This window comes from Branchiostoma floridae, chromosome 6 (genome assembly GCF_000003815.2).
Source record: "Branchiostoma floridae strain S238N-H82 chromosome 6, Bfl_VNyyK, whole genome shotgun sequence".
Classification (NCBI taxonomy): domain Eukaryota; kingdom Metazoa; phylum Chordata; class Leptocardii; order Amphioxiformes; family Branchiostomatidae; genus Branchiostoma; species Branchiostoma floridae.
In genome coordinates, this window is record NC_049984.1 from 13,691,440 (window position 1) to 13,707,004 (window position 15,565).

Here is a 15,565-nt window from a genome sequence, read left to right on the forward strand (position 1 = left end):
AACTTCACCCAGGAGGATTTGGAACCAATCAAATGCAAACGGCTATCACTGTCAAATCTACTGAAATTTCTTATATCAATTTTTAACGCCATTTTATCCTGGAGAACAATATTTCAACAGGATGAAAAAAAATCATATCAAGACATATGAGTGGCAGAACTGTAAGATTTTTCAAAGCAGAACCAGAATGAATGAGAGTGAGCCACCTGTGTCAATGTTGTCAGAAATATTCTACTGGAACAAGCAGGCAGTCTGGGTGGCTAATCGTTCTCAGGCCAGCTCTTTTCTCTATAAACAAGACAGAAATTGTGAAACACAGAAGGAAACACTGGACAGCATCCAAGAAGGTCTACAATCCTCTATCACTGACACAGGGGGTTATCTCAACGCTGCTTGCCACCCACCATGGTCCAACACTTCAACAAGCCACCGACTGCAGAAAACATCCCCTCACACCCAAGAGCCATTCTTTATTGAGTACATCAATCTAATAAATAACATTAATTTCAATCATACACTACTGTTGTAACAAATAGGACCTCTCCCTCAGTACAAGCAACCACAATCTAGGCTTGTTGGTTGGTTCATGACATTTTGCCCAAGCCAGTCCCTGTCAACACTGGTCTGCTGTGGGCATCTAATTCCATTCAGAATCTCCCTTTCAGGCATGTCAACAGTGACCAAAACCATCGCTGGTCGTGGGAAGGCGGAAAAAATAGTTGGGGGGCCTTCAGTTGGTACATACTTAACACTTGCATCCTATTCAGTCTGTCGTCGCCTTTCTACGGGCAGACTGCGGGTGTACGCTGTCCAAACACAACATTTCATACGATCCCCTCTATGCTAAACATTCAGCACCAGTCCCGACCTAAGCAGGCTCCTGGTATTATGTTGTCCAGATCAAAGGTGCTAATTTTATCTTCCCAATCAATGGGAGGTACTGGCTATTTTGGGTTGTGAAAGGTCTTGCTTGGTAATAAGTAAACAGCATCTCTCCTGCCTGAATATGCAGAATATATCTAATCCTATGAATCATCATCTTCTAGGCAATTCACTTAAATTATGTAATATGATGTTACCACATACACAATACTAGTATACAGACATTTCAACAATAGAAATTACTCCACATTAAACATAAGCCTTATGATTAATTCATGAACATACTGGTGCAAAGCTAATGTTTAGGCCATATGACATCAACAATGAACTCCTTCCTAAATTAGCCATTTGAAGGTTCTTGACTGGGCACAGAACTACCATTGTAATTTGCACTTAATCAAAGCTGACATACACCATGACCTTGTCTACATTCAGAGACATCATTATGATAAAGACAACTTTAGATCATATATCATAAAATGTGGGTACTGGGTAGTCAAGCTATACATGTAAGCTACCATAAAATTTTGCTGAGACAGCTACACCCCTATGTACTCGAGATCTTTTTTTTCTTCATTTCCCAGAACCCACATTACCCTCTAACGGGCAGAAAAGTGAACTTCATCCCATCTTGCAGCAACCTTGACTGCTACTGAGCAAAATGACCTGATACTACTTGACACAGTGATTTGGCTTTCTCCCAAGGACCCTTGATCACATTCAGACGACCCTTCCCTTCACAAACCGCAGTCTTACCTCAAGTGACTTCCAAACCCATACTCACCATACATATCAAAATATTCCCACAGTACCAAATCTATTCCCCCCTCTCCCCTTATCACTGCCCATGGTGGTCTCTTCCATGTCCCTGGGCTGAAAAACTGCCCAACTTTGAATTTAATTGCCAGTGTCCCCTGGCAGGACCTTCAAAGCGGAATGCCGCCAGTGAACTTCCCCTGCTTACCTATCCCAGAGGAGCCACCATTCACCAGGCTTATCTGCAAATGGTCTAATCATCCCTTCAAGTGTTCAATACAGTTATTACCCAGCAGGCAGGGTATTTCCAATTGCGTAGAGCACACGCTCCCCCGCTAAACTGAAAATGTTTCGCATTTATGGGCAGTAGGGGGCTTATGTGCCAAGCCTTTGATATCAACATTACTTCAACTCTCTGAGCAAGTCCGGTCATATCGGTGCCCTTCCCTTATATCTAAATCTATGGGGGTTACCTTCAATAAACATCATCACTTAGTACAGACGGGATAGAAGTCAAATCACACACGAAATCAGTTTCACAGACTACATTGGGTGATACGTTCATGTGCACTGTATGATAGCTATGAAGCTGTGTGATATACACTCTTCAAATGGTAATGATATTGACTGAAGAATAGCTCCAAGCAGCCTGGCCTAGCCTGTGTAGGTCCATACTTTTGTTGGTGAGGTAACTTCCTTTATTTCACAATAGCCAGCACTCTAGCAACTGTGACCATATAAATGCCACCTTGCAGCTGTCATACACAGAAGATGTCAATAAACAGGGATAAAGACAATAGCTTTGAGACTTCAAAAAAAAAAACATGCCACCTGGCATGGAACTTCTGTTTTCTAAAACCTTACTGAGGGACAGATGGTGCTGCTCAGAACTGCCCCATGATTGGAGGGGCCAACCAGGCAGCTCTTTGATGTCTTGCCAATCCTGAAATTACCTGGAAAAGATCTAATTAACTGTGCCTGATACCTTGGGGTAGTGGCCACATGTAGCCTGTGTCTATTCCCTCTGGGCTTTCTACTGAAATGACCTCATTTGCCAGGATGGACTAGCTCTAGACATGACATGGGATGAGCACTCACCTTGGCAGCCTATTGGGACCAGTGAACTCCTTGCTCTCTCTGACCCATCACAAGGAAATAAACCCAAAAAAGGAACGGCTCTCAAGAACAGTGTTTCTTGTACTGACATAACTGGTATAAGATCACCTGTCTATCATTGTCCTTTCAGACATCAATTCTGACAATTATCACTTGCTATACTCCACAGTTGAAGAGCCAGGGCTAACCCATCCTACAGCAGAAAGTCTCCAGACCAAATCTACACAACCTGTTGCCAAAACCTTGAGAGTGATGTGGCCCCCATCTCTTTTGCCCTGTAAGTCCCCTCCCAAATGAGGTGCAGGCCCTACTGAGCCCTATCTAATTCTACCCTTGGGGTATCCATTTCAACTTCTGTATACCACCACCTAAACACACATACACATATGCAAACAATAGAGAACTTGATGGTTGGACCAGGAAAGCTCACCCATGGGAAGCTTGAAACTTGTGCAATGGCAAATCTTATTCATTCCCTGTACCTTGCACAGAACTGATGGCAAAAAGGAGGAGAACACCACTGAAATGTTAAAGTGATTCCAGCTTGCCAAGTTTGGTTGGGTATCGGTTTCCGCCACCTCTGTGCACATGTACACACAACACCCAACAGATACACATCGATTCACCAAGATCAAACGTGGCTGGAGTTTAGCATCCGCCATCTGCTGGCAAGTCTCACTGACACTGTCAACAACCTCCCCACTAATGACGTCATCCAATAAGGAGATTAAGGCAAGACAAATACATGCACAAAGAAGAACATCAAACAGATTCCTTTGCTTTGAAGATTGCCTCTATCTGAAAGCCTGTATTTGGCACATAGACAACTGGAGAATAGAACAAAACTTTTGATCACAAGGTTAAGGCATCCTTTGCTTTGAGTTTTCCCCTGGCACTGGACCAAAAATCAGGTCCATGCCCTCTATCTATTTAAGTGGTATCAGTTTCAAAGGCATACATGTGCACATACTGTTGTCAGTTGCTGCTTGGCCACTTGGAGTTATCTTGTCTGGCTACAACAGGAAACAAGCTGAAACTCAATCTAAAAGAGTAACACTGCTTTTGGCAGTCAAGGGATTCCCACCCAAGTCACAGTCTCCCCTACTCTACGCCCCCCTCCCACCCTATCCCTACCACTCAACTCAGCCAAATGAGGCTGATATCTTGACCAAGGGTATCAGTTTCAGTCACTCAGCCTATTAGTCATGATTTATGTAGAAACTGACTGTTCAACCCAATACCACACACCACTGATGCCTGTCCTACACCAAACTGAACTTTTAGCTCCCTAACATTACAATGCGCCATGTGAGAACTCCCAACGATTACTGGAAAACAGCAATCAAGACAAAGTTTATCAAAAACAGCAGTGAGTAGAAGATAAAATACAAGTTTGACTAGTGGCTACCTTAGGTGGTATCATTTGTATGAGGGCACACCTGAGGCTGTGACCTCCGTGACCTGGACCTGCCAAGAAAGTAGGCCTGCAACTTTTTATAGCCACAGTTTAGGGAGTAATTGCACCATAACAAGAGGGGGATTTTAAAAAAAAACCTTTCTGACTTTGTGAAGACTAAGTTACTGTATCTACAAATCATGGAAGGATTGTTAACTATTGACCAAATAAAATATACTAAAACAACCTACCAAAGGAAATGTTTTTCAAACTTTTTGAAAAAATTGGCCACTTTTTATCATTGTCTATTTGTATTCTGAACATCTTCTCTTACTACGACTACAAAATTTTTCTAGAATTCTCACTGTCCATGTGTTAGGCACTGGTAGCAGTTCTTGTCACAGGAAGTACTTCCAGAGAGTAACCACAGGTTTGATCCAGATATGTAGTATCAGTCCCTTGATACCCCAAGATAACACATGTGGTTGTTACTGAACTTCACATACAGGCATAGAGATGCCCACCAGCAGAGTTGTGTACTCATTGGCACATTCCTAACAACAAATCGCAAACAATCCCTGAATGTGATGGTCAAGGAGATAACCGCCAACAAAAATTCTTGAAAAAATGTCTGCAGTGTCTGTACCAAAACAGATGAGCTTGTCAAGCCTGTTTCATGTCAGGTTGTGTGCTGACACTTGCCAAGGTCAAGGCAGGGAAAGACTGTTGCTTGGGTTGGGGATAGGATATTCCCCATAGTATCAGTGTCTGAGAGACCTTTGTCTTTTGTCAATTTTACAAAGTTCAATGTTTACTTCTGCAGCAGTAATTTCTAACTCTGATGAAAGGCATGCTGACCTTCCTTCCTAAAGCGCCTGTGAATTTTCAAAACAGATTTGACACACACCAGCATTAGCCAGATTCTTCTTGGTAATGAAGCCAAGCCAATCAGTCTTTTACCTGCGTAATTTCCGCCTAACCTGACCTAAGTCTACCCAGTGGGGTAGACATACTTCCGACACTAATCCCTTTTCCATCTCATTTGACCACTTGATACTGAGCCGACCGCTACATACCTTACCTTTGTGTCGCCTTCCTTAGAAGTGACTAAAAACAAATATTACAGATGATTGTCACATTATATTTGCCATATACATAAACCACAACAGTGAGTTGCAGTAGCTTAACGTCAAACACAGGTATGATAGGGGTGACTGACCCTCAAGTCCCAAATACGGAATTCATTGGGCTGTTAAATACATTTCTGTCATAACATCTCCTTAAAAAGCCCAAGTTCTACAAGGTAAGGGAACACACAACTTTGCACTAGTTATAAGTCTCTGCAAGAGTTAATTGTAATTCTATGATATCTTTTAGTGCACACTGTTCAAACTGTGGCCTGTTCAAATCAAAGTCTGGAGTTCAAAGTATGTTTGGGCTGGGCACAAGCAAAATATTTTGTTTGCATTACTACAAGATAAAACGCACACAAACAATACACATTTCTCTATCTCTGTAAAGAATCTGAAAAGATAAAAGATGCTTTCCTTTTGATATTTGATAACAACTTTGAACATCAGAAGAGTCTTTAATGATCAGATAGAACACAATGCCATTTATACAAAACAGTAGAAAGCTTCAAAATCTGTCTGTTTGATGGACATAAAAAGCAGTTGATCTTGCCACAGAAAGACAGCTCATTAGCTAATAACATGCCAATTATGACATCAGCCATTACTACGCCTAGGGACCACAAGATTTTTGGATGTGCCACACCCACTCCAGCAGTGAGAACCCAACTACCAGCACTCACTAAGGATTATACTGAACAGAAAACATAATTATCCCCATTCATGCCAAGGGAGGCATGCCCAAAACAGAGTTCAGCCCTCCAAGGAAGGGGTGAAAGGTTGTCAATGTCAAATTCATGGGCAGAGATGAAAGGAGCTATGTTAGTGCCTCGTATGGCATGCCCGACTTCGGAATAAAAGACCTGCTTTTTCAGGCCCTCTGCTAGCATTCATGTACAAATGGGTAAACTGCGGCAGAATACAAAACTCCATGCGTGTCTTTACACAATAACAACATCAAAGCACCTCCCGACATGGGCCCCAAAACTTCCCTCTCCACTGAATAGAGTTGGGGGCAGAAGCACACTCTGGTCCATTCAACAGGAGCACTTTGAAGAAAAAAGGCACAAAGGGAAACCAAGGTAGTCCTAATTTTTCAGCCCTGTCAAAATTCGAAGAGGGGTGGCGTACAAACTGCCCCCCCTCCCCTAAATGTTTCTTATCAGATGTGCCTTATTGCAGGCGCCGTGTGTGGCACAAGGTAGCTGTAAAGGAAGTGGTAAATGACCCCTACACAATAACCAGCAAGGTAAATAGGTGAGAAAGGCAGCCAGGTGAATGGCCACAATGGTTCAGGTTTATTGTACAGCTCCAACCACAAATGGCCCAAACGACCCATTGTGTGAAAGCAGATACTGAGCCCCGAAAAATAAACTTTCTGGGTTTATGTTTTGCAATGTTACTCCCATAGGAATGTTTATGGACAAAAGAATCTTTAAAAAAAATGCTCTCTGACCCCCAAAACCATAAAAATGTCATGCCGCATGGTGAGAACTATGGTAATACTATAACTATTCCATATTACAATGACAGGGAGAAATTAGATTCAACTTGAGAATAAATGTATGAACACATAAGCATGGCCGACGTCAACGGGGATAGCAGCAAGAAAAAGGAAGCCAACAAAAGTAAAAATCTAAGCAACACGCACACAAAAACTGTTAAACGTCCTGTCTGAAAGCTAGCACAAGTACTGAAGGCTGCACCCTTGAAACCCAATCCTGTTCAAATTGTATAAAATAAAACAAACAAGAAAACAATGATGGTCAAAACTGCCCATAAGCCAAAATAAGCACACTGGAACTAAATTACTGGGGCCCCGGGGTGTTGTGAAGAAATGTGTGCAAATTAACTTTGTTACGATTGATATTCTACATGATGAAATTAGTTCAAAAGACACACAGAAAACTTGACAAGAGTACTTGCGAGATGTGTGACAAGCCTCGGGAAGTAAACCAGTTGGCCTGAGGCCGTGCACAGAAGGAATTTGCTAGTCTTTCGGGAACATAAGCTTCCTGCACAGACGGCCAACAAAAAACTTCAAACGGCTCCACTCCAGTCCCAGCCCGCGCTTTTGCACGCAAATACCAGCCGGGGCCCGAACCCCCCACCGCGGCGCAGCCTTCTCTCCCAGGGAACCCGCTGGGTTTCAAAGAGCCAGGCGGTTTCGGGCACTAGATTTGATCAATAATTGCTAAAATGGTCGACAATGATCCGCCAGATGGACTACAGTGTTTAGTGAAATGAATGGGAAAAGGAAGGAAGCCATAGAAATGCCACTTGCGACACCACGAGGTGGAGAAAGTGAAGGAAGTTCGCGCGGCGTCGGTAGCACTTCCCAAGTCACTACTCTGTCATCAGACCGCGTTCGTCTCTACAACTTGTCATTAGCCGATCACTGAGAAAATGGGACCACAATCACCGGATAGCAGCCTACTACACCACAAGAAACTGGACAATCTACAAGATAGACCGATTTTTAAACGACATGCCGGGAAAAATTGCTACCATTACGATGCTGGTAAAATGCGGGCGGGAGAGGAGAAAGCAATTCATTTCTCTGGAAGTCGTTTACTTGGGCGGAATGAAAATGACTCTTGCAGCGATGCGAAGTCAAAGCAAAGACGGCGAGATTTAACACATTACGGCATGCCATGGACTGGTTTCCAGCATATGTCACGAGTTAGATCGGCCCAAATTGTTTTCAGGCGGACACACGTCTATTTCATTACCATCGGAGTTGAAACAGAATTCCACCGAAAGCCCAGAATTGAACTAAATTAACTACGGCTGTCTCCGAATCGAGCCCGTCTTTTGAAGGGTCTTTGATGGTTGCCTCGGTACTTTTGTACTTGACACGTAGTAATTAGGTTGTCTGCAAGTCATCCACATTTCTGTTTATCCCAGAAATAAACGTTTTGTGGCTCTGTTATTTTCCGGCTCGGAATGAATGGATCTACAGCACTACCATTCATTGGTCCCAAGTTAGTTCGTCTTTACGTTGACACCTTTATAATCGATTATATTTTATTCTATTTTGACGTGCTAGAAAGCGATTGGTGTTTGTTTCAAAATCTGTCCATTTTGTGGTATGGCTTTCACAAACTTGCTCTGTTACCGTCCCAGGGGAGGAAGAGATTTGCAAATGGATAACGACAAAGAATTATCCAAAACCCCGATGCGGAAAAGAAGGCATGGGGAGCGGGGACATTGATACCCGGGTTGTGGGATGTAACAAAACACAGCGACATAGGAAGTTGGTTACTTTATACGTTACCGGTGGTTGGCGGCCGCCTTTGTAAGTTGCGAGCTGTAACCCTGTTGCATTTTTCTGTCGAGCGATGAAATCCTCAATCCCCCTGTAACGTCCTGTGTTGAAGTGAGCATTGACCACGAAGGAATCGCCTGAAAAACAAGCAAGGGAAGAAGCGACGCCATGTGAGCCCGGGGTGCTGTCAAAGTGATTACCGAATTTCCTGAGAAAGCTGCGCCCCACTTCTGGAAGCAATTTTGGTGGCAGACAAAACCAGTAAACAAGTCCCAACTTAGAGGGAACCAGTTTTTACGGAGCCAAAAAGTGCAAACCACATTAAAAAGTGCCATCGGTTGGCGATCTTATGGCTATTTTCCCTCCCCAGAAACCCTTGACGACTTGGAAAACAAGCAGTAAACGACCATAGAAGCTGGAATCCCGTAGAGAAAATTTGATTCATCTGGGACGGGAATGCCAGAGCTTCAAAAGCAGACCCACCATTTCTATTCATACTGTCGGCATGAATCGAAGTGCATTTTCCATCGCATGGTAACAATGTGTTTTGTACTATGAATCGAGAAAAGCACGCGGTACAGTGGCAAGGTTTGTGTGGCAAGCGAGGTACTTTGGTTTACTTTGGAGAGGCGAGCAAGCGGGGAAGCTCGCACATTTCGACAGAAAAGGCCAGGGAGCTACAGTGTAAACAAAACCTCTCCAAGATCCGAGTTACAAGCGAACCACCAAACCGCACGAGTTGAAATCGGGCCAATTTTCAACACCGAAAGCATCAAGACAACACGACGGCACTCACCCTCTGGACTTTCCCGCCTCTTGCAGGCTGTTGCCCCGTCCATGGAGACCAGCGAAGGGGAGAAAAAAACAGACACAAACGTTAGCATCTGGCCGGAGAATCAAATGGGCAAATGACTCAACGAGCATATCGAGCGAAGGGCTCGGGAGCGGAGGCCACATGTGCCCGACGATGCTTACCGTGCTTGCTCTGAAGCTTGCCCATCGCGGCCTGCTCGCTACATCGAGGTTCGCGATGCCACCAGCTACAGTCCACGCAACTTGGGTTGTAATTCCGGGGGTAAAATTCGCCGGTTGCGGTCGTCCAAGTCCTGAAAAATATGCAGTAGCGCGAGTGTTGAGGGAGCTTTGGCGGGGCAGCCGAGCTCTTGCCAAGCGATTGTCGGCACTCTTTGCACAACCCGACCCGGGTGTGAGGGCGGGACAAACCCTGACCCCGCAGCTGTTGGCACAACACTACCTAGCTGCTCAAGTTACACGCACACTGCCTGATGAGACCTCAGGCAAGATTGGGTCGGGCTGATACCACAGGCTGCTCACACGTACGTAAGGGCGACTGGACTGTACCATTACTACAACCAAAGAGGTGTGTCGTATAATAATAATAATAATAATGAATGAATGAATGACTAATTTTCTATCCACGGTTTTTTCAATAACACACAATATTTGTGAATTCATGAGACCAATTAACTATATTCCATGCTACAAAATACTAAGAAAATAAGCTTTTATCAAATATAAATAGTTTTTACGTTAGTAAAATTAATACAAAGTATAATATTTTCCCCATAGTACTTAGTAGTACATTCCAATCAATGCCGAGTGTCTTCATATTGATTATCTGAACAAACAAGATCAATTACTCAGTAAAGCAGAACGTATTCATTTCAGACAATTGTCTCCCCGAGTTGTTTTTATAACTTTTCCGATAACTGAAAATGTTTTTCTTCTGCCTGCGATGCTAATTCCAACTGATTTGTGTAAATCACTCTCTGTGGTTCATTAACTATCCCCTAGAGCCTTGTGCTGATGACGTCTAGTGAGAGAATTTTATCGGTTATTCTTTGAGACAAAATGACAGCCTTCGCTATACTTGAATATCGCTTAAGAATCGATAACATGTTATGTCTATCACTTCAGTGTGTCCTTCAGCAAGCAATGAATTAATGATACCTATTGAGGTAGATTCTGTTTTGTGGTGTGTGTATTCTCTGAAAGCTTGTATGACTACTCGCTGATACTCTGTTTTCTTTACAGATCCCATTGTGGTTAGCATAAGTAAAACAAACTGGTAAATAGGCTTTTCAGTGTAAAATCCCAGTCTAATCTTGAAGGGGGTGTGAATATCCTAATCACGTGGTATTGTTACGCAGTTTTAATCGTCAGGGATCGATACGCGAAGCACCATACTAGCGGACACATAATGACTTCGCGGTCAATGTTAACAATTTCCCTGTATGCTGATGTATCGTGTGTCACCGCTGTTTGGGTACTTACTGGTGACAGAAAAGCGTGATGTGGAATAATTGGTCGTCTCATGACCGGACAAAAGTTTTAGATGGCTTTGTGGGCTACAAATTCTGACCATTGAAGAAGACTGAGTGTGCGCAATTGCGTTTACAAAGAGAACGGAGAATCAACGGAGTTGAGTCTAATATATAGTTGAAAATATATTTCTTTGAATATGGAACTTAACGTTCAAATGAAACGGTGGCATCTAAAATCAGATTTAGCTGTATGTGTTTTAAACGTTATAACGTTTTTGTTAAAACCAAATCTGTCTGATCGATCAAGCATCTCACTTTGCAGCCCGTTTGCTTTATCATTCGCAGAATATTTGGGCACCTATGGGGTCTCGCCTTTGATCGACACGCCGTAAAGGGAGGGGTTTGTAAGACTACCGCTGATTGGCTCTCCAGTCCCAAGCGGGACGATTTTACATAACCACTAGCTGATTGGTCCAAAAAGTCGGGGGGAAATTGGCACATCAACAGCAGGCCTGATCAACAGGGATGGCCTAAAATCCACCTGTATCTAACACTGACGCTGCTTGTACAATTTACAAAAAAGAGACCGGACCCGCTAAGTTTAGCGCAAAGTACCACTTTCATAACATTTCCGTCAGCTGCCGCTGGGCAAAAGACATGAAGATGTTTGAAGTCATTTTGATGCCGTGAGACCGCTGCTTTTTCTAAAGACCCTGCCGCTCACTCCGGAAAAGTCGCGGGGCCAGCCCGATCGCCTGATCATTCTGATTTTGCGATATTAGCCCATATCAAAGGCGGCGGGCGCTTTCATCGTCTGGCTGGATGGGCATATTGATTGATACGCAAGAGAAGTGCGGAAGGGTTTGTGTATTGCGGTGGTCAAAGTAAACAGCGGAACGACGTAATAGAATTGGATATTGCACCACCAGTAAATTATGAGTAAATACAACAAATAGATATTCGTAATGATTTCGAGTATGGACAGTTGAAAACGTTGGGTTTCTGGACAAATTACGACTTTTAGTACGTAAATTGTGCTATCTCACCAGCAAGCATACAAAAGTCCATTTCGCGCAAACATAAAATGTAACTAAAATATAGTACTTTCCTCATCCCTACCAGTACCAACCGGTCAGCTTAGTCAATTATGTATGCTTCGTGTTTTGCTTATCTTTCATTCCATGTCGAGCCGCTCGCACTTTCTGATGTACGATCTTTTCCCGCTCTGAACAGATGCATGCCGGCAGGGACCAGGCGTTCTCATCCGTTTGCTCGTGATCAAAAGGTATAGAAATGATAGGGAATGCCAGCCGACCGGGGGCGAGAAAAGCGCCGCCTCTGTCAAAAATCAAAGATATCAAAGTGTCAAGATATGGGCTTGAGTTATGGGAGCTCTTCTGCCCCGCGCGAAAAGTGCATTTGTCGGTTGGAGTCATCAACATATCGCAGAATCTGCCAAACGCAAATATAGTCCTTGCGTCGGCAACCCGATAGCGAATCAAACAAACTAGAAAGAAGTCGATGGGTTTCAAAATCGCGCGCCGACAACTTAAAGCTTCAACATCAAAGATGAATATACATGCTGACAGGATTGATTCTGCAGACCGAGTATGGCGGGTTGTCAGCTTTGGTTACTAGTTTAGACGGAGAACCTTTGGTCGATCATAATGAAAAGAAAGGGAAATAAGATAGTATAGCGATGCTGTCCTCCTGTACCATTACTTTTGTCTTCTCTCAAAGAGGGAGATACAAAAGGAGAACGAAGTAACCTTACATCATGCCTGTACATAAAAGTGTGCTCATCCCTAATGTAGTTTGTATCACAGCGCAGAGTCTATCATGTCAGCTCCCTCTGATCTGCCTGTGAAATTCTGCGCTAAGGAAGATGGAAAGATAAATAAGGAGACGGAGTAGAAGTAAAGAAGGTGCTAAGCTTGATATTACACGGGAGAGCTGGGTATCTCTTCTTTTCAAAGAACTGCATACAGAGAAAAGGGGAATGCCATGAGAGAGAAGGGCAGAGAGTCAAAGATAGAGATCCAAAGGAAAATAAAGAAATATCCTTTTATGTGTGATAAAAGGTTTTATATGGCGTCCGTTCCGAGAGATAGGTTGATAAATATCAGAATGGATATAATAATGTGGTACTCTCTAATCCACAAAGGTCTTTCGCGGAGAATGTCAGTTTGAGAGGGAAGAAACCCCCTGGTTTCATATAACTTCACGGGGTTGCTAATGTATGGATAACTTCATTATTGTTAAACAACGTCTGGTCTGTGGGCGGTAAAATAAGGCCCGTGGCGTTAAAATGGCTGTAAAAGGCATATTGAAATGCATTATTCACTGTTAGTTCGCATTGTGTGCTTTATGGCTACGCACTTCAGGAGTATCAAAGAGTGAAGCCTACATAAAGCTCCAGTACTGAGATATAAGTAAGATACATCGCGACTAAGGGACACTATTGTATCAAGGTACGTTTGCACCATTTTTGGCCCGTGCCGAACTGAAGAAGGTGTTATGTAACATGACGGAAACTCCCTGTTCATACATGGGCGTTACAGAAGTATAGGTATGAATAATACAGGTATTCATTATGCATATTTGTATTGCTAAAACTCCGTTCGTGATAGCGTTGGCATCGTTTACTTCCGTTTTTTTCTGGATGGTTGGGTGTCAAAAAAAGAAAAAAAGGCCGCTAGAAACAGTTGCCAATCCTCATAGAACTGTTGTCAACTAGAAAGCGTAATGATTTGCTTGGAGATACTAGTAGACCATTCTGATTTACTAAATCATCAGTAAAAGCTGCTCCAGAATTCTCTCCAAAACTTTTTTCTGACCATAAACTTTGGTGACCATTTCTGTGGCCCTTGTTGTGAAAAGTAGCCTAACAAGTCAGGCGTGGCTCAAAGTAACTGGTGTCACGAGTCGGAGAGCAAAAAGAAGCCAAGTAAAACAGGACGAGTTGGGCGCTAGAGGGCGCTAATTCTGGGGGCGAGCGAGGTGAGACTGGACGAGGACGGTGTCCAGACTATCAGAAATCAGAATCTTCCAGACCTCTCGACGGACTGAAACGTTTTAGTGTTTGGCCTAACAAGTGAAAATTCTAGGCCATATATGAGAGCGCATTCTTCCACCGAGAGGTCTGATACAAGTTTAATTAAATCAACTGAGTCTTGAATGGTCTTTGCGGCTTAATCATCGCTACTCAGAAAAATTAAGGCTCAGCCTTAAGGTTATAGTAATATCCTTTCCTTATACAGACTAAGTGGCAATGTGGTGACGACGTGGTAATGCTATCCAATATTCTTCAAAACATGATTACACTGGGTGCCGGGTGAGTTAGGGTTGCTACATTTGTGCTTTCCATTGGCTTCCCGAGATGGTGACTGCTGCTGGTGTCCAGGTAGATCGGGCCCTATTCGGAGGATTTTTGCTACCCTTCAGCCTTTTCAGGAATTTAATAGACCCTAGACCCTAGCAATATCAAACCACAAAGGCAAACAAAGAGAACGTCCATATAGCTTTCATAACAAATTTTTAGACTGTTTTCTGATTGTATATATGTTTTGGTTATAACCGACAGTCTAGCGCCATTCTGCGCTTTGCGCGAGAAAAGGTAATGACGAAACACTTTTGACTGACGCAAAGAACGTTAACAACATACCTATGGGTTGGCTAGGCTGGGGACAAGGTCACGACGACGGTCCTAGCTCTGGCGCTGTCGATAGCAGGGACTACACCGGCGCGTTCTGCTCTCTACTTATTTAAAGTCAGCACGGCATAAAAGCAGCAGTTATAACGTTAGCACCGCCAACTCCGCACTTTAATACACCGACAGACTAATGGATGACTTCATGATCTAAGCTGACTTAATCTGTTCACGCCTTTAATCGGTTTCTAAGAATTGAGTTGAAAAGGTATCCCAGATGTTTTCTTCTTCTTTACTTGAAACTTTATACATTCTCTCTGAAAATTCACATCACTAACTTTTCAAAGGCAAAGAGACCCTACAGATCGATGTATTTCAAAGAGATTATTTTTCTTCTAAATATCAATGTAAGATATTAAGTTTTCAGCTGGCTTTTACGGAGTTAACTGATGTGATGTTGTTGTCACGAAACCGACTTAAGTTACATAAATGTATTTTTGGTCTCCTCACCGGCTAAGCCTCCCACGTTCGAGTGGATACGATCGCAAAATCTTTTGGACTCATACCTGAAATCTCCCCCCTTTTCTTTCTATGGTATGGTTTCAAACAAGGATATCATTTCTAACGTATCGCTAACAACGTCTATGAATGATCCGATCAAATGCGACTCAAACGAGACGACTGTTCTTCCATCTGCCCTGTGAAATTCAAGATACAGGTTCTGTTTCCCTTTGTTTGGCTCTTTCATTCCCTTTGTACGTCTGTGGCCGACATGGAAAATGAAAGGGGGGAGCATGCCACAGAAAGAGCGCCCTCTAATCTTTCTAATGGAACGTGGTGCAAGGCAAACATGGTCAGTTTCGTCCGGACAGAGAATACCCGATAAACGTCGGACCACGCCCTCGCACAAAATGACTGGCGGGTTGTCGATTGGAGGTCTGTCAGCTTTTCAGTGATATCTTCCTCTGGTAAGTACACGGCGGGACAGTCGGTCGGCTGTTGTTGGACCGCCAAAATCTAAACAATGTCGTTGAACATTCGAAAATCCAAAGTAGGGCTTTATTATTATCATTATTAAAGTTG

The 15,565-nt window shown here is 43.3% G+C and overlaps 1 protein-coding gene across 2 annotated transcripts in view; it reads right to left on the reverse strand.

Moving 5' to 3' along the window:
• LOC118417195 (protein naked cuticle homolog 2-like) overlaps positions 1-9,870 on the reverse strand; it is a 28,482-nt gene extending 18,612 nt beyond the window's left edge. The window contains exons 1-3 of one of the 2 annotated variants that reach the window (XM_035822648.1): positions 9,524-9,870; positions 9,345-9,371; positions 8,546-8,685 (exon numbers count right to left, since the gene is read on the reverse strand). In XM_035822648.1, coding sequence (XP_035678541.1) covers positions 8,546-8,685; positions 9,345-9,371; positions 9,524-9,548 — 192 coding nt within the window. In that variant the 5' untranslated portion in view covers positions 9,549-9,870. The remainder of the gene's footprint in view (positions 1-8,545; positions 8,686-9,344; positions 9,372-9,523) is intronic. The other variant, XM_035822649.1, reaches the window with a different exon arrangement.
• Between the last annotated feature and the right edge of the window lie 5,695 nt (positions 9,871-15,565).